This window comes from Astatotilapia calliptera, chromosome 15, assembly GCF_900246225.1.
Source record: "Astatotilapia calliptera chromosome 15, fAstCal1.2, whole genome shotgun sequence".
NCBI classification, from domain to species: Eukaryota; Metazoa; Chordata; class Actinopteri; order Cichliformes; family Cichlidae; genus Astatotilapia; species Astatotilapia calliptera.
This window is the reverse complement of record NC_039316.1, coordinates 9,830,644-9,852,984: the sequence shown is the minus strand read 5'-3', so window position 1 is coordinate 9,852,984 and position 22,341 is coordinate 9,830,644. Positions and strand designations below refer to the sequence as shown.

General features: G+C 40.9%; 2 protein-coding genes across 5 annotated transcripts in view; one reads left to right on the top strand and one right to left on the bottom strand.

The window, feature by feature from the left end:
* Positions 1 to 616: 616 nt before the first annotated feature.
* On the bottom strand, positions 617 to 6,079 carry fbxo30b (F-box protein 30b). Of its 2 annotated transcripts, none has more exons than XM_026143215.1 (3): positions 5,901 to 6,079; positions 1,631 to 3,760; positions 617 to 1,439 (listed from the first exon to the last, which is right to left on the bottom strand). In XM_026143215.1, the coding sequence occupies exons 2-3, from the start codon at positions 3,707 to 3,709 to the stop codon at positions 1,245 to 1,247; spliced, it is 2,274 nt and encodes a 757-aa protein (XP_025999000.1). In that variant the 5' UTR covers positions 3,710 to 3,760; positions 5,901 to 6,079; the 3' UTR covers positions 617 to 1,244. The 2 variants fall into 2 exon arrangements, with proteins under 2 accessions (XP_025999000.1, XP_025999001.1); XM_026143216.1 differs by lacking the exon at positions 5,901 to 6,079 and adding an exon at positions 5,701 to 5,827.
* A 4,069-nt stretch (positions 6,080 to 10,148) lies between these two features.
* grm1a (glutamate receptor, metabotropic 1a) overlaps positions 10,149 to 22,341 on the top strand; it is a 35,159-nt gene continuing 22,966 nt past the window's right edge. The window contains exons 1-3 of one of the 3 annotated variants that reach the window (XM_026194417.1): positions 10,149 to 10,372; positions 11,213 to 12,056; positions 14,702 to 14,951. In XM_026194417.1, the coding sequence (XP_026050202.1) occupies positions 11,327 to 12,056; positions 14,702 to 14,951 (980 nt within the window). In that variant the 5' untranslated portion in view covers positions 10,149 to 10,372; positions 11,213 to 11,326. The remainder of the gene's footprint in view (positions 10,373 to 11,212; positions 12,057 to 14,701; positions 14,952 to 22,341) is intronic. The other 2 variants (XM_026194416.1, XM_026194415.1) reach the window with 2 other exon arrangements.

Sequence of the window (22,341 nt, the reverse complement as noted above, 5' to 3'; positions counted from 1 at the left end):
TTGGGATGAAATCGGCTTCGTGACATTAGCGTTATCCTGCTGGAAGCAGCCATCGGAAGATGGGTACACTATTTAAATAATGCTCAATCAGTACCAAGAGGCCCAAAGTGTCCCAAGAAACTGTCCCACACACTATCACACCACTAGCAGTGGTCTGAGTTGTTGATACAAGTCAGGATGAATCATGCTTTCATGTTTACAGACATGTATTGCAGCAGAAATAGAGACTCGTGAGACGTTTTTCCAATATTATGTCCAATTTTGGTGAGCCTCTGCAAATTGTAGCCTCAGTTTTCAGTTTGTACCTGACTGGAGTAACACCCGGTGGCGTCATCTGATACTATAGTTCATCTGTTTCAAAATTTGCCATGTGTTTAGGGAACACATGGCAAACACATGTCCAGGGAACTGATGCTCACTTGATATTTTGAAGACCATCCTCTTTAAACTCAAGAGATGGTTCTGCAGGAAATACCAGTAGATCAACAGTTTCTGAAATACTAGTTTTAGAAAGACAGCTATGCAATTTTAATTAATAATTTAACTGTGATTTAACTATACTAGCCTAGTTACAGTAGTAGAAATAAATAAATAAATGAAACAAACCCTCCAAAAATAAGAAATAACTTTACAAAAATTGTAAAGACTTTATTAAACTGTATTAAAGCACATGCATTTCTGTGTTATCCATCTGTTTACACTCACATTCGGACATCCTACACACCCAGACAACAAGTTTGCACTTGGCTGACACTTAAAGAGATCAGAGCTATATCATTTAGGGTCACTGAAGAGGGAATAGCAAATATTATATAAAGTGCTAGCATACCTTCTGACAGACAGAAATTATGCAAACAAACAAAAACAACAATCTGCTTTTCCCCATGGCTACTACTGAAAGGCAAGAGTGTGAAAACATTTAAATTCCTGTTAATATAGATATCATATCACATAGAATAATATAAATCCACTGTGCATATCTGTACTCAAGAAAATATAGTTCATCTTATCAGAATAAGTGCGTATTTTCAGATCATATCCATGCGAAGTGAAATGTTTGTTTTATTTCTCTCTCTCCACAGGGACCTCAAACACACACACACAACAAACCTGGCAAGTGAAGTGTTTTCATTAAGGCTTCTTCATAATCTAGTGTGATGCAGGAAGAGATTTTTTTTTAGTTGCAGCATTCACAGATTACGGCAGTGAATCTCATGCAGCTTTGACTGGTCGGTTGTGTTTGGTCAGATGTTAACATGGCGTAGGACGCGACGGAGTGAGTGTCCATCCCGTGCGGTGCACATGGCAGGAAGGGGTACAGGCTCGGTCTTGTGCTCCACATTGTTGAAGTGGCACTTCTTAAGGTGGTTCGACATGCTGGGGACATCAGTGAAGCCCCACGCTAACACCGGGCTGAAGGCAGTGCTGAATCGCCAAACCTGGGGTAGTAAATAAAAAAAGTAGTTTTTGATTTATTATCTTTAAAATCTGGCCTTTTATATATTACTTTGCATTTAATATAGGTAGTACGATAGCTATATACATTGGTGCTAACAAGAAATTTTAATAACTATTTTAGAGAAATAGTTAAACACCAGTATACAGTACAGTACACTGGATTTCTGCTTACTTTATTTTTCGTCTGCCATGACACAGTGCCATGAGGACCAGGGCTTTGTCTTCGCTCCCACTGCAGGTCCACTACACCCCTGGTCTGAAGGAGGCTGGCACACACTTCCCTCATAGTCCTTGATACCAATGACAGCTGGCACAAGCTGAAACTGTCCAGGAATCCAGCTATGTGCCACAGTATCTCAATAGGAAGCCCACTAAACTGGTCTGACTGGGAGTCACCTGGAAGTTTTGCTTTAGGGCAAGGCTGGACTCCAAAGGATTTGAGGTGCCTGTCATGAATCACCTTTGCCCCCTGGACAGATGGGTAAAATCTTCTTTGGGAAAACGTGCAGCCATAATATGCCAGGGGGCAGCGTTGCTCCATCCAACCATTGAGACCAGCGTGAATGTCACCGTGGACATTTGTGAAATGGGATGAAAACTGGTCCCGGCGGAATGACTGACCACAGACAAAGGGGAACATATGCTGGTAGCGGGGGTTAGGGGGGAGGTAACGGTTATGGGGGACTGCCTCGACCTCCAGAGCTTCCAGGACGAGACCTAAGCGGAGGGTACGGAAAGGGCTGGGGTAGGAGATCTGTGGGGCAGCATGGTCGCAGGCAGAAGCAGAGGCCATGTCACCCACTCTGGTGTTAGTTACTAAGATTGCAGCAGGAAAGGTGAAAGTCTGTGTGCCAAAGTTAACATGGTAACCATCAATATAGACTGTATCAGAGATCCTTCTGCACTCTCTAGACTCCTCTAAACAGAAGAGCAGGGCTGCTGTGATCAGATCGATCTCTCCTAGACCCATGGGGTCGTCATCCTGCTCTAGCTCTGAAGTATCCACTGCCTTGTCCTCCATTACGGGTTGGAACCTAGACAATGACCTGCCTGGAGTGATACCCATCTGACCATTAGAAAATGAAGATTGGCTTGGGCCCCTAAAGGTCTGGTAGTTCCTCTTGACCCCATGGTTTTCTGAAAGAAAGAGCCCTCTATCTTCTAGAACGATATGACCAGCCCTCTGTGCCACAGGCTTTCTGACATGGAGTGGAGGTGCCATTTGACGGGCAAGTAATTCTTGAGAGTCATCAGCATGCAAGTTATCTTGAACCTCAATGGGACAGGCCGTCTCAAGACAAGCCTCAGGTGCCCCTAAAAATGGTCCATTGGCTGTATTCACAATCATTACGTCTGTTTCGTTTAGAGACCCATTTCCACTCAAGCAGCTTGAACAAACACTTTCCTCCTCAATGCCGCTTTTATGCAAACTATCTGAAGCTGCAGGTGTTTCGTCTTCCAGTCCATTCTGAAAGTCTCCATTGTTGCTCAATCTACTTTTCTGTACAGCAGCTTCTTTGTTCACACGCTCTGCGCTGGTTTCACCAGAGCTGGCACTGCTAACAAAGTCTAAAGCAGCAGCTAAGCTTCTTGCAGTCTCAACTGTGGCCTCATACAGTTTACCAAAGTGCTCTTCATTCAAGCCATTAATTCCACTGAAAATTTTCTCCTTTGCTGAGCCTGGTGGGTGTGGCTGTGCTTGATGCGTGGCTGGCAGCGGGGAAGGTGACTGAATAAATGAGGAGGCCTTAGGAGCACATGTTTGTAAAGTGGAGTGTGTCGCTCTGTTCTCTTTACTAACACTGACAAGTGGCTCTCCTTGTGCAGTAGGTGCCATGGCAATCACCTTGAGGGACTCCAGCAGTGTACGCTGGTCCTGAAGGGCAAGTGCCATGTCCAGCTGCTCCACCTCTTCCACACCACGGCTCAGGCTTTCATAGGAAGTATAATCCAGGCAGCTAACAGGCCATCTGTTCCACTCCATAGTACAGCACACAAGTCCAGCTGGACACACTTCCAGGTGAGCATACATCTGGTTGCGCACCAGGGTGGCGGGGCAACCATATCCACTGTTTAGGCAAGGAATCCTCATCAGTGGGCACATAAGTTGATGTTCATCCACTTTGCAGGAGTGAAAAACAGCCCCACAAACCAAAGGACACGTTATAAGCTCGCAAGAAACTCCTGTTTCAGCTTTGACCGTGCACCTCTGGTTAAAACAGGAAATACAGTGAACATGGTCCTCTTCCATCTTCAGACCAGAGTGATGGGGAGTGACTCTGGAAGAAGACAGTCCACAGTCCTGCCAAAAGATCAAATGCAGTAAGTGTAGGGCGACGACACATTAGCAACAAAGTCTGACTGCTTTAATACAGTATTGGAGCTCGAGTCAAAAAGCAACAGAATGCAGTGTGATATTATTACAATACAGTAAATGACGAAACCAAGATTTTTTTTATTTTTTGCTATATTTTGCGTTTTACAATTAGAATAAATAGCATCATCTTGAAAAGACAGTTCACAATGGTCACTGGGAATATACCTGCTAACAACAATAACTGACATGTACGCCATCTCGGCACCACATGAAGTATGTTGCACATTGCATATCTGCATTTACTACAGCTGTTCTTTCTAAATGAGAAATATTAAAGATAAAAGAATTAAAAAAAAAAAAAAAAGTAGCCGTCTGAGCCCTTGCTTGCACACATAAAACAAAGGAAACTATAAAATCAGTATTATGCTGTCCTAGAGTTTTGGTCAAGTCTTGAAAGGTTGTTACAACTACAACAAACCAGTAGATGTCACACATGAGAGCCATGCCTCAGTACTAAAGATCTTTATTTCAACCAAATAGCATGTAAGCAAAGCATCAAAGCTTCTTAAAAGTGCAACAAGAAAAGTAGGTAATACAACAGAAATGATATTTCTAGGTAGCAGAAACTGCATTTAAAAGAGACTTTTACTGTAGTTCATTGCAGTATATTTCAAAAGAAGTGTACGAACCGTTTTAATTTATTGTCACATATTATTTCATGAAAGAGCGGCGCATTATACTTGCCCCCTCTGCATACAACATAACATGCCTCATATGAATGCACTGGGGAAAAAAATCAGTAGTTACAAAGCAAACCTAAATATTCTGCAGTTTTCTTCTTTCCATGAATGAAGCCTGCATGGCAACTGTGAAACAGTGCCCTCTCTGCTAAAGAATAACAAACTCAGCTGCAGTCACGTGACACACCTAAAAGGCTGTCTCATACAGTACCTTATTAGGAAAATTCCCTGGTCAGTGCAGGACGCTAAAACGTTTTCTTTTTCACATTTTGGACAGGAGAATAACATATCTCCCTAATTTTGTGCATGATTTGAGTCGGCAGTGTGTTCTGTTTATAACATGTTACAAATGAACTTATACTGAAAAACAGCATACTCGTTTTGAGTATAATAAACACATTGCTGTATCTATTATGTCATTCACTGGCAAGGCTCCAAAAAAATCTTACAAAACAAATAAATTGTATTAAAGCAAATTTAGGAGCAAAATAAATCTTCATCTTTAAGAATCTACATAGCCAGTGTAATTCCACTGTTGCACTAGCATTTGATAGTGCACTTAAAGTTTAACTTCCTACGGGCATAAAATGCAAAAGTGTGTTGGCTCATAATGAATGATTCTAGATTATATTAAAGACTTTAACAGAAGTTGTGAACAGAACACATTAAATAAAGTTATTTTGTAGCCAGAGATCAGCTAGTGACATCTTTAAGAGTAGGAAACACGTCTAAAATGTATCCAACGAAGCTGGACATGTAGAAAGGACACTTACTGTGCAGCCATTTTTAAATCTCACGTGTAAAAAGATTAAAAGCAAAGCAAAACAAAATAAAAAAACCCTGATGCCAGTGGCAAGTTACTCAGAGCATCTGTTTCTGTAACCACTTCAGGCAAACGAGTGAATGCAAACAAATCCATTGGAAAGTTAAACGCTACCCCGTCACTTCTAAACCTTGCAGTATGTATAAATACATAACCAAACACGCGACTAACATCCACAATATTTTAACAAAACAATACTAGTTACTTTTTTTTTTAACCAGCATCTCTTTTCAAATGTCTGACCCAAATAAAGCGCATTCACTGACAACAAACGTAACACAAAAACACAGCGTGGCTAGATTAATGTTCCTCGCTAAGTTTACTTAAAACAAGAGCAAAAAAAGACGAGAAGCTTTCACTACCGTGTACAGTAGTATATTACGAGTCCAGTGCTGCAAGCTTGTTTGCTGTCATCAGCTCCTTCACCATCAAATCAACTTGTTTTTGTAACAATGGCAGGCAGGCTCATACTGTTAGCTAACAACAGCTAGCTAGCTCGGAAGTTAAACGGTTCAAAACAACAGCGGTATAAACCCGGGCTAGCATGCAGGGCACTTCTTACCTGATCGTAATGTTGGCAGCAAAAAGTCCGATCAAAAGTATTAAAAAAAATTACAACAAACCCAGCTGTTAACTGCAGTTACGGCTATAGAGAAAGTGCTAATGATAGCCAGTAGCTAGCTACATATCCTCTCAGCCTTTCTCTTTTTTTGTGTTCAAAACTTTATTGACCAAAGCGCACATCTGTTTTACACGGGGTAAAAGAAAAAAAAAAAGCTGAGAATAATCACGGGAGTTGCCTACATAGGCGAAGACATGGAGTTTTGCAACGATGTTAAAAGCAAACAATACTGAAAAACTGGTGTTTTTAACTGAACAATTAATCTAAACTTTTTAAAAAAGGACACATTATGGTCATTGTTTAGTTCCACTTATACATCATGACATCTATAATAACTATGACAGGATAAACCTGTACTGTTATGTCATGGGTTATTTTGACATTGTAGCATTAAAATTTGTAAAACCTATAAAAATATATTTGGAAGCACAAACATATATCATAGGAACACACAAATGTTACTTCAGTAATGTGTGTATATCACTTTAATGATGTGTTTAATAATGTGATTAGAGAGAGAGAGAGAGATAAATTGTTTGGAGTACAATATTTACAACAATTGTAAATAGAAGGAGAAAGTAACAACATACAATTACACTGAAACAATACTTTAGTAAAGTTTCTGATGGAATGTACTGAGTTACATCCCACTGCTGATTCTATACGTGCTGCCATCCAATGGTGTTGGGTTCTGTAAGATTAACAGGATTTTCGTCCAACACCAGTGGATAAGGATGGACAAGAGGGTCCAATAATTAAGTTAAGTTCAGCTTCAATTCATTATAAACTGCAAGTCTAACTAACAAAACTGGCATATTACATCATACAAACCTGATTATTTTATATAGATTAAACCATTAGTGAAAAAAGATTTTTTCCAATAATAACTTGTATTCCTTGTTTGCTTCTGTTCAGCAATTTCTGGATACCTTACAATGCTGTGTATGAACTGATGACGGAAGCTCCTTAATGTGTACCGGATATTTATTTTATTTGTTCATTTTATTATGTCTGCGTGCAAAAAAATAGCTTACAAATAAATTTGCTGGCCTTAAGTCCACAAAACATTACAAATATGACTTAAACGATCATTAGAAAGAAGATTACTGATTTTCCCATGTGCTGGTGATTCTAACTTTTTCGAAAAAGTAAGAAAATGAATAACCTGCTAAACTGAAAATTGCTCCTCTTTAAAAACAGAAGTAATATAAACTTTTGAGTCTAATATGTCCAAGAGAATGCAGCTTTACAAACATTTTTCAACTAACGTGCAGTAATTGCTAACAAACAGGAGAGGTCACTGTTGCACCGTTGTTTTTGTTAAGCCTCCTCCTAGGTGGAAAAAGATGGACTGTGCTTCACTTTATTGCTGTTAACAGAAGGACGTGCCACGTTTAGAGGTCGAGGCCACCTACATAACAGCACCACAGGACCCGGGGGAGCTGACTCACGGACACATCAAAGCTGAGCAGAACTGAATACACCTGTCACGAGGTGCTGAAACAAACCCATGCAGTGGGAATATTGCTGTTTTACATCATATCAACATCATATCAACCGAAGTCTCACTGTCATTTAATTTAAAGAACTAAATAAAACAAACAAAATGCATTCAGGTCCACTCAGGTTGAGGTCTGGACTTTGACTGGGTTATTGCAACATCTTGTTTCTTTTGTTTTTTTTAACTATTCTGTTGCAGATTTACTGCTGTATTTGGGATCATTGTCCAGTTGCATAATCCAGTTTAGGCCAAGATCTAGCTGTTGGACAGATGGCCTCGCATCTGACTCTAGAGGAGTTTATGGTTGACTCAGTGACTGCAAGGTGCACAAGCCCTTTGACTGCAAAACAAGCCCAAATCATTGCCAGTCTGCCACCATGCTTAAGGGATGAGTTGAGGTGTTTGTGCTGATATGCCTTGTCTGATTTTCTCCAAATGTGGTTCTGTGCATTAAAGACAAACATCTCCATTTTGATCTTTTCTGTCCAAAGGATTTTATTCCAGAAGTCTTGTGGGTTGTTCAGATGCAACTTGACAAACCAAGGCTGTACTGCGATCTTCTTTTCACTTCCAAACAAGCGACACTTGTCCTGTCTTTTTCTAATTGTGACCTTTAACATTAAACATACTAACTGACGCTTGTAGATTCTGAGATGTAGCTCATGGGTTTTTGCACCTTAATGCTCTAGACCAGCAAACTGCCAAAACGTTGGCTTTTATAAAAGTGCTCACACTTATTGATGATCGATTAATTGAGTCCATTTAATTTTAATTTTATAGAGGGTTGTAGTCTATACTACGTAGTTTTTCACAGAACTGTGAAAACTTTCTTGGTCTTTGTAGATTATTTTTAATTCTCACTTCACCCACCCCCACCAACCTGAAAACCATGTCTATCTGTGCACATTCACGAGGGGGTTAATGTAAAATATTTCAACAAGAAAACAGATATTTATGTATCATCTTTTCACTGTTGCTTATTAAGCAGTTCTTATTTTCTGTCTTTAAGAGAGGCTATCAATCGTCTGCTCTGGATGAGAAGGGCAGACATTGCTGCAAGCGGAACAAAATAAGGACTAGTAACATAAGACTTTTCAAAACGTTGATTGATGACAGTAAGGTTTTGAAGATGTAAAATAGCTAGGTAAGAGTGTTTTGTGGGTGATTTATCTATTTTTTTTGTAATGTCTCTTTTTGCAAGCATAAGCAGCCACTGTATTAATAGCAGAAGGTGGAAACAATGCAAACTCTAAATCAGGAATGTCAAACTCATTTTGCATCATAGGTGACTTTAATCTTAAGTGGGCCGGACCCATAAAAAACATGATAAATGTGTAAAATTACAGAAAAGGTTCCAGCAAATATTTTTCCCAGACTGTCTTATAATTATAAACTATAAAGTTTTCATTTTCACAGAAAATGTCCTTTTTTTGGACTCAGTGTAAGAAGCGACGTATATATGTGGTATGAATCCAACTAAAGGGAAAGGATATAATTTGAAAAGCTGTAAAATACAATTAAAAGTTCACATTTTCTAAAGCTGTCCTGTCTTGGCCTTGCCGATTTTGGCCTTATGTATGACACCCCTGATCTAAATGGACATCAAACATACAATACCCAGTTTATAAAATAAATTTAAGGGTTTTTTTTCTTATCTGTTTTCACTAATATTGCATAATCTAAATAATATCACTCTTAAGTGGTTGCTACAAAGCCTTGCGGTCCACCCACTCAGGCTGAAGTCCCCGCCCACAGCTGGCCGTAGTATCCAGCAGTGTCTCCTTCTTAAACATGTCACTTCTATTCAGGTTCAATATCAGATGCTCGCTCCCGGAGCCCCGGGCACCAGGAATGGCAGTAGTGACGCCTTTGTATAAGTTTATTTTTGATTCATACCGCCTGGCGTGAGTCACGACAAGGGCCCACTACTTGAGAATACATGCCTCTCGGGAGGGAAACCTTTGCTTATCATAATGGATGGGTAAAGATGAAACAATTACTAAATTCACTCGCAATTTCGCCAGATTTGAGCGAAATTATTTCAGATTCCTCTCTGTAATCATAACTCACAGGGAATAATTATTTAAAAATACATAAAAAATTGATCTTACGTCCTAATGGCAGCTCTTTGAATCTGCTTAAGGGTCGAAAAGCTGAGATCCGTGGCCGGTTTTGTTGACCTAATGACTGATAAGTCATCGAGCTCCTTCAACCGAACGCTAGGTGGCGCAACAGACTCTACTCCGTGCTAAAAACATCCAGGGCTTATTTTTCGTGCTGGAGCCAGAGGCCTCAAGTAAACTCAAGTGAGTGGAGATATGAGAAGCAGGCTCCTCTCTGTTTGTTGTTTGCACTTCTCAGCTCAACGTCCTAAAACTCTCTTCAGCTGTCAAATGACTCAAAATGGTGTGTAACGCCAGACTTCAGACTAATCTGATGTTCTTTCTCCCTTTCAAAATAAAGCAAGTGACAAAATACAAGTTAATTGAAATAATGATATACAAAAGCCTGTATCCAACATAAACATCCACACACACATGAACAACTACAGAATAGATTTTTAGTGCCCTGCTCACCTGACGTCACAAAATGCTCAGAATATGAAATTTTTTTGTGCGTTGTGTTTAAATACAGATTTTGCTCATATGCTCGTATTCTTATCTCTCATAAAACATTGCAAGATTTATGGGCTTAGACACGGGGAGGGGGAGGGGGAAGGGGTGACACTTGCAGAGGGGATGTTCATTTTCATGTTTGGAGTCGAGAGAGCAAGCAAGAAATACGAGAGAGAGAGAGAGAGAGACGGAGAGAAAGAGAGAGAGGGGGAAGAGAGAGACTCAAGTCTAATACCGCCGAAGACCACGCGCTACAGAAGACGGATGAAGGCACGCGACATGTCTCAAGGATTCAGGTAAGTTTTAACACACCAGGAAAAAAACATGTTTGAATGTGCATGGTGTTTGTAGCAGAATGGGAAACATGGACTGATTAAAGGTGACAATAAGAACATGTCATGTCATGCTTCCTATTATAAAGGTAACAGCTTAGTTTGTTTATTATTATTATTATTATTATTATTATTATTATTATTATTATTATTATTATTATTCATTTAAACCTAGAGGTACCTTAGGCTGCACGACGGATAATAATAATATGTTTATATGTATATCGTCTATCTTGTAGGCTTCCTCGTATTAAACTCACATAGATTCGTATAATAGTTTCTATTGATGAGTAAAATCGTGAAGAATGCGTCTGTGAGGGGATGACGAGTGCAGCCAGTAGTCCCAAAGACGTCCTTGTACCGTGTTTGGAAAACGCGCTGTCCACGGTCCTGAAATCGGCAGCCTGCCTGATCTTGTGGATGGCTGAGCCAGCATCCGCACAAAATAGCAAGCGATCATTTGCAATGAAAACACCGTATTGTCTGAGAGGTTTTGAAGTAACGGACTGTCTCCGCACGTGTTAAATAGACGTAGAGGCTTGGCGGACCAGACAGTAGTACTGTTGAACCACTGTTGGCCATAGACCAGCTGGGTGTCCGTTTTGAATGCCTTGCTCAATGGCATCTCGCGTCTGGTGGTTGATAATAGCGGGATAAGGAGGGCTGCCAGCTGTAGGAATGTGAAGCAGGGCGTTGATGTAAAGGAGCATGCGTGCTTAGTCAACTCTTTATACATAAACGTTTGGCACATCTGTCCTCGTTTCTCCTAGCTTGCACGTCACAGCAGTTTGTCTTGTTTCTTAGCAGGTGTGCGTGGATGCCTCCCAGGTGTCGTGCTCGCAGGTCATGGATGGGATAAGCGTGGAAGTACTGGCAGACAGCAGATGATATGCCTGCACAGTTGGCACGGCTCACGCGATGTGGCGCAACATGGCATGCGTAAAGATGGGTCTCTTAGCTCTCCTGTGTCTCCCCGCGTGTCTCTTTCGGGTTCTCGTGCTCTCCCACAGCAGCAGCATCTATGAGCGGTCGGTGGTCCCACGTGCTGTTTCCCGCTCCGTGGCTCGCATGGACGGAGACGTGATCATCGGCGCACTCTTCTCTGTCCACCACCAGCCGTCTGCTGAGAAGGTGGCCGAGCGGAAGTGCGGGGACGTGCGCGAGCAGTACGGCATACAGAGGGTCGAGGCCATGTTCCACACTTTGGACCGAATTAACGCCGATCCCAACCTGCTCCCCAACATCAGTCTTGGCTGTGAGATCCGGGACTCCTGCTGGCACTCGTCTGTCGCCCTGGAGCAGAGCATCGAGTTCATCCGGGACTCCCTCATCTCCATCCGGGATGATAAGGACGGGTCCAAATGGTGCATTGACGGTACCCCATCCAACCAGCCACCACCTTCCAAGAAACCTATCGCTGGTGTGATCGGACCTGGATCCAGCTCTGTAGCTATTCAGGTGCAAAACCTGTTGCAGCTTTTCAACATCCCCCAGATTGCCTACTCTGCCACCAGCATCGACCTGAGTGACAAGACTTTGTTCAAGTACTTCCTGAGGGTCGTTCCTTCAGACACTCTTCAGGCTCGGGCCATGCTGGACATTGTCAAGCATTACAATTGGACCTATGTGTCTGCAGTGCACACTGAGGGTGAGAGCCCATTACTGCTTGTCTCTAACACCACCACAACAGTAGAATAATTCACCCCTAGTCTTGCAGCCTATTAGTGGACAACATAGTGAAGCATCACAGCAAGGCTGTAATTGATCACAGAGTTTGGAGCTTGACAGTGACACATGTCCAGCTTTTATATAAGATGTTGTGCCAATCCTGGGTGTTTGATTGTCCAAGTGTGAAGGGCTACTACATATATTTTTATATTTATATATAAAAATAGCTTCACGTGTATGTTTTTTTAAAATTCAAGGTAGCTGGTCTAAGGCATTTGATTACTATTTTACTTCTCTTTGAATATCACGTTGCACCTTCCTGTCAGTCTCTTGCTTTTTTGGCAAATGCATCCACATCTCTGTATTAAGTGTAGACCCTCATTAGTTTGGAGGGTTGTATTGGCCTCATGTACAGCAAAACATCTCATATACACTAAAACAGAGTTATGGGTGCCTTGCTCGCAAAAAATAAACAAACAAACATGCGCAACTGTGTAAGGTGACTACACATCAGGTCGTCTGATGTTCTTTTTTCTTCATATTGGCATGATGTTACAGTATTGGGATCCAAAGCTGGACTTTCTCATCAGTGTTATTAAAGTCATCATTACAAGTTGAAAAAGTAGAAATCTAGCAGGCCCTTTATTAACATTAAAACTGTAGGTGTTCTTGTGGAAATTTTCAAACTGTTAAGTGTGAAGGGTGAGACTGCACTGAAAAATGACGTTAGTTCTTAAAATTCCTCTCAGTGCATATAAATTAAAATGAATATCATGTCTCACACAGCGGGGCTCACTTTTGTCTCAAGAAGTCTTGCCAGTGCATTATGGTGGAGACGGGAGGTAAAAAGGAGAGACAGGTTGGGAAGACAAAGTAATTACTATGACATGAATTATGTCCATGGGTTTTCATTAAAGTCTTGGTGAACACACAGTCATCGACTGTGTGCCCAAATTATGAGTGACAGGCTACATTACCCAGGATCCCCCCCTGAGGAACTGCATACTCATGGGGAGTGTAAAACATCTTTGGAAAGTCCTATTATAGTCAGGTGTTGCAGATGGGCTTTGACACAGGTTGCTTTCAGATAGATGAAGATAGGGAGCTAGGGAGGTGTAGTACCTGGAGGCACATCTAGGTGGCGTCAGCTGTCTGACCTTCAATATACCTACAGCAGGATCCTGTGGGACTGAAGTCATAATTTAAGAGTGATGAGAGCACAGTCAGGGGAGGGTGAATTTCATTGCGTACAGTTATTATTACAGTAATATACTTTTGCACAATATAAACTTTTAAGATTTAATTAACTGTAGGCATTCTATTTTTTAGTCTATTCAGACTTAATATATTTTGCCATATGGCGACCTTACTCGACCTTTGAGAAGTCCAGTGTAAATCCACTAATTTGTTTTGAGCAGCTATCTTTATTTATCTCTGAAACTGTGGTCACGACTGTCTTAAGCCCACGAGTTCCTATTCCCTGCCACCTTATTCAAGTTATAATTGCAGCTTGTTGCCAGTAGCAACAGCTAGGGCTGTGAAATTGCATAAATTACCTGTCCCGATTATCATCCGTCTGGTTGCAATGCTCCGAGTGGGTTTTTGGTGGTCATTGTCAAAAGGCCTGTCAACTAATGCACCACCGCCCACCTGTCTCACAGCTGAGATGGAAAGAGTAAAATAATTGGATATCATTATTTCCATTTACCAGTGGAAGAATGAAACGAGGCAATTGAAAATATCATCAAAGGGCTATCGGAAAACCAACACATGGCCACATTGTGTCAGAATAAATGCTTTAGTGTGATGCCTGTGTCAGCTGCTGTCTTCCTCGCTCTGTAAAGCCATGCCATGCACAGAGAGAATACTTTTTCTCCATCACCCATGTTTGGGAGGGAGGGGGGTGGGGGCAGTGAAGCCAATCACACAGCCCAATGTTTACACATTTTTATTTAAAGGTGCTTTTAATTCCCTTTTGATAACAAGCACAATCAAATGCAAGTTCGTGTTCCTGCATGCACAGCTGATTGACTTGTCTGTACAATCCAGGTATCTTGCTAAAGATCCGTTGGCTTCATCCGAAATCCAGCTCTTCACACATTAGTCAAGAAAAGTAGTTCACATGAAAAGAGAAGGTTTAGGCTCAACAGCTTTGCCGGGCTCTTGATTGGGATAGCATGCTGTTAAGCAAGGACAACGATCTTTACCCCTCTTGGCTTTGATTGCAATCACTAGCCGGCCAACTCTCACACTCATTATCAGTGGATCAGAGCTTCAACTCGGTCAGGGCTTGTTACAGTGAACAACTGGTGGGAAGGGTGGGGGGTGGGGTGCTTTAAACACTTGTTGTCCATCAGCACAATAATTAGAGATGTGTGGTTAAAAGCAATTACTCATATTTAATGATGCCAGTGTGTTATTGCATATAAAAAGGCATGTAATGCAAAACACCAAGATGTGGATTGTATTCCAATCACAGATGAAAGCTTCATCTTTTAAGCTCTCAATGACTGAAAATGGACCCATCATTAAGAAATGGGATTCCAAGACGCTGAAGATACATTTTATGGGACGCCATTTAAAATTTCGCTATTCTCACTGTCTCTTTTGTTGCGTCACCTGCAGGAAACTATGGGGAGAGTGGCATGGAGGCTTTCAAGGAGCTGGCCTCTCAAGAAGGCTTGTGCATTGCTCACTCGGACAAGATCTACAGTAACGCAGGGGAGAAACATTACGACCGCCTTTTGAGGAAATTACGGGAGCGACTACCCAAAGCTCGTGTGGTGGTGTGTTTCTGCGAGGGCATGACTGTCCGAGGTCTGCTGATGGCCATGAGGCGGCTCGGGGTTTATGGAGAGTTCCTCCTTGTTGGCAGGTGTGTGGGTATTTTACATTTTTTTGCCTTTTATTGAACAATTTAGAGCCTGCCTTTGGAAGGCTGCGAGATGCTGCGTTGTCCTCCTGATGTGCATGTCGCCAAGGCAACTGAGAAGAATTAGACCACATACCAATAGCACTGAATAGAAATGTTCTCCAACAATGAATAATTGGCATTTGTGTTGCCAAAAAAGCTGCAAACAATGCCTCAAGTCCATACTCTCTGTGTCCATGCTTCGTCATATTTGTCTTTATTTTAAGGCAGTAGCAGTCATTTCTTATATTCAAATGTGATTATACACGAAGATCATACTGAATCCACCTTCTTTATAAGAATCAATCCCTTTTATTATTAAACATCCTTCTCAGATATTCACCCAGTCCTTTCTTTTCCATATTTCTTCTCTTCCTTACTGTCCCTGTCATTTCTGGTGGTGGCTTAGTCACTGGAAAAGGGCAAGTAGAGTTGTCTCACACACTTATAGTGTCACATTACACCATGAAATCATCCTCAAGGAACATTCACAGTTGTCAATAAAAGTCACAGCGTATTTAATGCTAATTTTCAGTTCATTCCTGCAGCATCTTTCACTCTTCATTTCAGAGAAGGAAGAGGTTTTTTGGCACTTCTCTATTGTAGACTATTTCAGCCATATGCACAGTACTGTTAATATGTATTTTGATACATATGGCAAATGTAATATTTTACATATACTGTTAAGTTACTTAAATGGCTAAATGGCTGGCTAAGGAAGCCTGTGCTCACAGAGTCCTTACTGATGATGATTAGACTGCTGAATCCTGAATGAATGCAAATCAAACTCATAAGCCTAGAAAAACAATACAGTACAGTGACTTCCTTCATTTTTGTATGTTCACTCATATCAAAAGGTAGTTCTCACAGACTAAAACCGTTATTGTTCTACACTTACAAAAATGTACGAACCAATTCAACACTGGATGTTAAATGGGTTAATTGCACGTGAAAATCCTTTTGCAGTTAACAGCCATTGGCTCTTTGCGTGTTGCACGCTCTTGTCACAAACTCTGCGACGCACATTTAATCTGGAATCAAAGCTCTGTGCATGAAACATGTTTTAAAGGAGGACTGAAGGTGCATTTCAGTGCTTACCTCACACGTGTCAGTCAGCAGCTGAAGTTTAAAAATCTTGTGTGTTCCGTTATATTTGTTGACATCAGTTAACTGTTCCTCTTAACTAGATTGTGGTTTTCATTACAGAGTAGTGTGTTTAGACAGAATCACTCCCTCTTTGTTACCATTGATGTTCAAGTGTTGCATCAGTCTCAACTGAAGCCGATAAGGTGCATTAGCATACGTTTTTTCTGTCGACAAATTATAATAATGCTGTTTATCGTACACATATCAATCTAATATAAGTTTTATTTGTGTAGCCAAAGCCTCACCTATCATTGCTTTAGACCCCAGCTGCTTCAATTGAATTGAAACACTGTGTTAGTGGATTTCCATAGACACTGTTTGTTCTGGTGCTGAGAACCACTTTACAAGGGAGGGAAGTTAAAAATATTTAAGACACATTCTATACTTCTGCTGGTCTTGTCATGAGATTTGGACATTTTCCCTTCATTACTTAGCAGTATGTAGAAACCTAAAGAAAAAGGTGACAAGTAGCAGGAGAATGATATGAAGTAAAGCTCTGATTGACTTGCAAATGAATTTGGGGCAAACTGTTGATGGCATTTGCACTCATGTGGTATGATCACTAACCATCTCTATTACAAGTTGTCACCAAGAAAAATGCTTAAACTTTAAGTTGTCTTTAGGTTGTGAATAAAAAACTGCTATTGCGTTAGAAAAAATCTGTCAGTGACTGTTTGCCGAATCGAATTCTCTTGCACACACTTAAAGATTTGCTGGTGTGATTAGAGCATTTGTTTCCTGTCATTGCCCTTAGACGCCTTTCTGACTTCCTGTTCCATGTTTTGCGTCGGTATATGAAGAGAAGACAAGTGGTGCTCTCATCACGAGCATCTCTTTTGATTGAATATGCCATGTTCAATGCACACATGCATATTTAGGTTCATAGCAGAGGATGGCACTCTTTCTTTTTTCACAAGGCTTTTAAATTATCTATTATAATGACACTCTGGGCCGGCTGCATTGCTTCCCATATCTTTACTTTTCTCTTTCCTCCATAGGAGACGGGAAAAGTGTGTCTTTTTTTAGCTTCTGTGAAAGTCTCGATGGGCAGAAGAAATGCTTCTGGGTCAAAGAGAGACAGAGAGAGATGGAGAGAGTGAGGGCCAACACATGCAAAGCCATGTGTGTGAATGAATGAAGCTGGCACACAGGTATTAGCTTATCAAAGAGAAGCTTGTTTTCGTAGTTTATGCTTTCACCTCTGAGGAAGCTTTTACAATTTGCGTGTGCGTCTGTTTATGTTCGTGCTTTATTTGTGTGTGCATATGTGCGAGTTCTAATAAAAGTGGTAATCTACCACAGAAAGCAAAAAAAGGGCCAGTAAAAAGAAAAGAAAAGAAATAAAGAAGTCCTCTGCACATTTTTAGATGACTTTGCATGCCGTGATCAATTTTTTGGCACTATGCAATATTTGGGAAAGTAGGTCACTTGTAATGAAGAGCTGACAATAACTCAGCGCACTGTTTTAGTCTTACAGCCCCGCATTGTTTGTAGTGGCAGCAGGTAGCTGATTTCAGTGGAAAGAGCCACAAAAAACCCAGTACCAGCACCAAATGGTAGGCAGACAAAGTTAACAAGTGGCTTTTGAACATAACTGAGCACAAAAACATGACAAATGTTGCTCCATGCCTGCTGGGTGTGTAAATAAACATCTCATAATATCAAGTTAAACCTGGTAATATGGTAATAATCTTCTTTCTGCCTTATATACTGAGACACCAGTTCAAGAAGAACCGAACACGATTATTGAGATACAGAATTCAATTAATCTATTTGGCGATTACACACTTTACATCCACTCCACACAGCAGAACATAATCCTGGTGATAGAAATTAGGACAGATCTGAGTGACCACGGTGGGAGGAAGTGGGCTGAGCGGACAAGAGCGTGAAAACTGTTGAGCTGTGAGATTTAAAGCACGTGGAGTGGTGGCTGATTGGTTCGAAGAAGGTGGACAAAAAGATGATTCGACTAGTGTCAGCATTGGTGTCAACGCTGAGTTCAACAGCATGGGAAAGTGGAAGTGGTGTAAATAATAGACCAACGACCGAACACCCAGGAAAGCAGGCAGATTGTAATCCTTCCTTATTGAACTTCCTCATTAACTTCAGTAACCAGTCAAAAAAGCTTCTCTGTATTACCGCAAAAATGTCCGTCCAATGGTCTACACCAGGGAAGTTCATTCAAGGTCAACTATATAGATGGTAAATGGCCTGTATTTGTATAGCGCTTTTACTAGTCCCCCCAGGGACCCCAAAGCGCTTTACACACCCAGTCATCCACCCATTCACACACTGGTGGAGGCAAGCTACAGTTGCAGCCACAGCTGCCCTGGAGCAGACTGACAGAAGCGAGGCTGCCATATCGCGCCATCGGCCCTTCTGGCCAACACCAGTAGGCGGTAGGTGAAGTGTTTTGCCCAAGGACACAACGACCGAGACTGTCCGAGCCGGGGCTCGAACCGGCAACCTTCCGATTACGAGGCAAACTCCCAACTCTTGAGCCACAATCGCCCCCAAAATCACCACAAAATGCTTGATATCAGATAAGTTAAAACAGGAAATATACAGGAATAATATCAGCAACAGTCAGGATGGAATAGGAGCATAATGTTCTTTAAAAATCACACAGGCACACTTGAGGCTTTCACTGCTTTTTTCACCAAAATAATAAAACTTCCAAATACTGTCCTCATCAGGCCAATCAGTGTACTAATTAAAATGTAAGTGCGAGTAAAAAGCATTACACTTCATCACAATTATCCCATTGTTTTTGTGGTAAGGGTACAACTGAGAATATTTGAGTTTAAAATATGACACCAATTTAACATAGTTGGTGTATTTTTTTAAGGATAATGAAGCAAAACCAGTGAGGCAGATACTGCGGCCAATTTCTTTTGAAGCTTTATGCACGTCCTCATTTCATTTTACTTGGCATTAAAAATAATAAAGGAGCGTAAGTGGTGCACCAGACCTAAATGTTTGCAGTGTTCAAAAGCAGGGAACGCTGCGGTTTTCTTTTCCTTGTCTCGTATTTTACAGTGATCACAGAGCAGCACAGAAGCAGACACAAACACAATACCGCAGTGGCTGCATAAACTACAAGTGGGCATTCGGGGATGTTTGAATCTGAGAGCCTTTGTTGTTCTGTGCAGCTAACCTGCTCTTCAGACGAGGGCCAGGTGTGGCGACGTGCTCGACCCACTTCATCCCTTATCTGCGGTCGCTGCTCTGCATTACTTCCACACTTTACATCCACTCCACTCTCGTATTGTCAGTCAGAGGGCCTCTTGTTTTTCTCTCTCTGTTGTCAATCATGATTTTGCCAATCATTTGCTTCCATTACTTTGTTGCTGCAGGCATATGTTACACACACACATTGCATAAAGGGACAATATTTATTCCATCCATATATTCTGTCAGGGAGCTGCCGAGGCACAGTGGCAACATAGATTATCTACTTCATTCCAATCAAGAAAACACTGATGTCCATCTTCTTGTTGTGTTTCAAGTACATTTCAAATTTCTTCTCTTCTATTAGGTAATAATATGTTCCGCAGAAGATGAGACAGAGTGAAATATAAAAGCATAAGAGTAAGTGCAGCTTAGTCAGACGTTTATGGAGACACATAAGGGAGGAGAAGAAGAAGAGGTAACAAACTTAAATGTAAGAGGGAACAGGCTTCGTTAGTTTATTATCATAATACTGCAACTGGTCCAGTTTTTTGTTGCTTCTCAATAGTTTGAGTAATTCCTCTCATTTTTGATCTCACAGGGAAAACAGCAGCATCATTTACTCAAATCTATGTTAAACAAAGGACTCCTTGGAGGATGGCAAGTAAATTAACAAAATGACAAATGAATTAATCTAATTTGGATGTATCATTGTACACTGAACCTTTCTATCCAGTCCCATATATTTAAAAGCTGCAAATTCTGATGGAACTGCAAGTCTGCAGCTGAGTCGCTTACACCTCTTGTCTAACTCGAGAACAGGCTCTCTTAACTTTTAATGTGCACAGTGCCCGCTTTCAAAAACACAGAAAAAGTGAAGCATCATGTAATGGAAACTCTCATCAGTACATCTGAAAATGTAGACTTTTATGTAAGCTGTAGTGGTAACTTCCACAATCAAAAACATGATTCTGCACCCTCAATAAACATGAAGTCATAACTTTTATTAAATGCACCTGAAAAACATCAAATCAAAGTTTAATTTATTTAAAAACTCATCAAGGAAAATGTGCTTGGTATGGTCGGAATGGATATCAAAGCAAGTAAATTTGATTTGACCAAGTTGTATTATGTAACGTTTTACATTGTCCATACATAACAAAATTACATGGAAAATATACATTTAATTAAATTAGTTAGTCAGGAATTTGCTGTAAAAATACTGGAAATTGCTTTTTGACAATAGAGCTGAATTAAGTAGGATTACAAAGGCATAACAGGGGAAAACGGGGGAAATATTAGAAGTAAAATAATTGAGTAAGGGATTAAAGTTAATATATTCAAAATAAAGTTGAAGTACCAATTTCAGAGTAATATCTAATTACAGAATAAAGATGACACTCCTTTATAAAAAGCCTTGTGCTGGTGGGTTCATCATATTTTATACTTTAAAACTGCTTTTATTAACAAGCAAATTGCTCCTTTTCCAGGACATTAGTGGCCTGAGTGGCCTCATCGATGTTTAAATCTTTGTGTAGTACAGGCTAGGTTGCATCATAATGCACAATAGGACACTTGTTCAAGTTGTTTAGCCGTGAAGGTGTAGAGTTTAGGTAGGTGAGGCATCTGGGATGAAGGCGTTGCCTCGACACACAGATTAGTCCAATAAACTGCAGCCATGTAACACTGACTTCACTGGTTTTAGCGTCTGCGTTTTGCAAACTGAAGCTGACTTCACTTTATTCTTTAGAAAGCATGCCAGCCTTGATCTTAAAGGTGGATTTTACTCTCACAAGTACAACGTTTTTCCTCAAATTTCAACTTTATTCTCAAAATGTGACAAGTTGAAAAAGACATCCTCGTCTTTTTCAGATACTGCTACAGTTTACACAGAGCGATATATAATATATTGAGTTATATTTTACAGTCGGATCAGCATAATGGCAGCCAAACAGCTGACAGTATTCTACTGTAAAGCTTATATTCCGTATAACACAGCAGCATGTTTCGCAGTATTTGTTGCAGATTGCAGATGTGACAGAAATGCATCATTAACGAATCTGACAGTGTAGTGAGCGTGTGTGTGTTTGTGTGCCGTGTGTGTTTAACTGAGGGCTCCTCGGGGACCATTAGACTCTCTCACAGTCTCAGGAAACCTCTGAATCTGGAATGTTAATTTCAGTTCAGCTCTGTCTGCTGAGCTGTAGTTCCTGAAATGTTCGAAAGCTGGATGCACATTTACTGTACGGTGTCATTATCATTGCCTCTAAAGTCTCTTCCCCAGTAGGCCTACCGTGCTTGGTTTCTGAATGGCAGCATGGAGCGCATCCACCTACTCATTTGCTTGCCTGCTTGCTCTCTTGCAATTAGCATCATTCGTTTTCTCTCTCCCGCTAATGCTGCTTGAATGCTGTTATTACTAAACATCGTTTGCATAAGATGCTTTTCCACATGTAACGCTCATTTCTGTCCCTGTCTTACAAACACAGTTTCGGTCCGGGTCCCATTTTGACTGCTCAGTTCTTGTTTGTGTTTTATTCCTGACAAAATGGACACTGACACAGGAATGCGGATGTTCTGCCTCTGTAATAGCTTGGCACCGGTCATTAACGCAGTATGACTGCATCTTTTAAGACGGCACTGAGGTGCGAAGAAAGCTGCAAGCCCGTATTGTGTGCGTCACATGCATTTCTGCATTTGCCTGTCCTGTTCCATTTTAAGGGGACGCTGAGCCGGAATAAATGAAATGTTTAAGGCAGGAATGAGAGACAGAGAGACTGAGAGAGAAGGGTTGTGGTGGGACACATTTAAAGTGTTTTTTCCATCATCTCTAAGGCTCTCATCTCCTCCACATCTCAGGAAGGAAAGCGTGGAGGATGTGGAATTTTGCCTATTGACTTCTCCTTGCGAGTAATTTGGCAAATTGCAGGGTTTCAGCGAAGAGCGATGTTATCTCTGGCAATATAGCACTGAAAACACCGCCAAAATAAACGGGTATATTTGCCATCCAGAACTGTAGATCCAGAAAGGGTTA

Bases quoted from the DNA above. Each gene is read 5' to 3' on its own strand.
- fbxo30b (XM_026143215.1), bottom strand. From the start codon at position 3,709: ATGGAAGAGGACCATGTTCACTGTATTTCCTGTTTTAACCAGAGGTGC. The intron at 1,440-1,630 runs GTAAGCAGAAAT...TTACTACCCCAG, and splicing joins CATGGCAGACGAAAAATAAA to GTTTGGCGATTCAGCACTGC.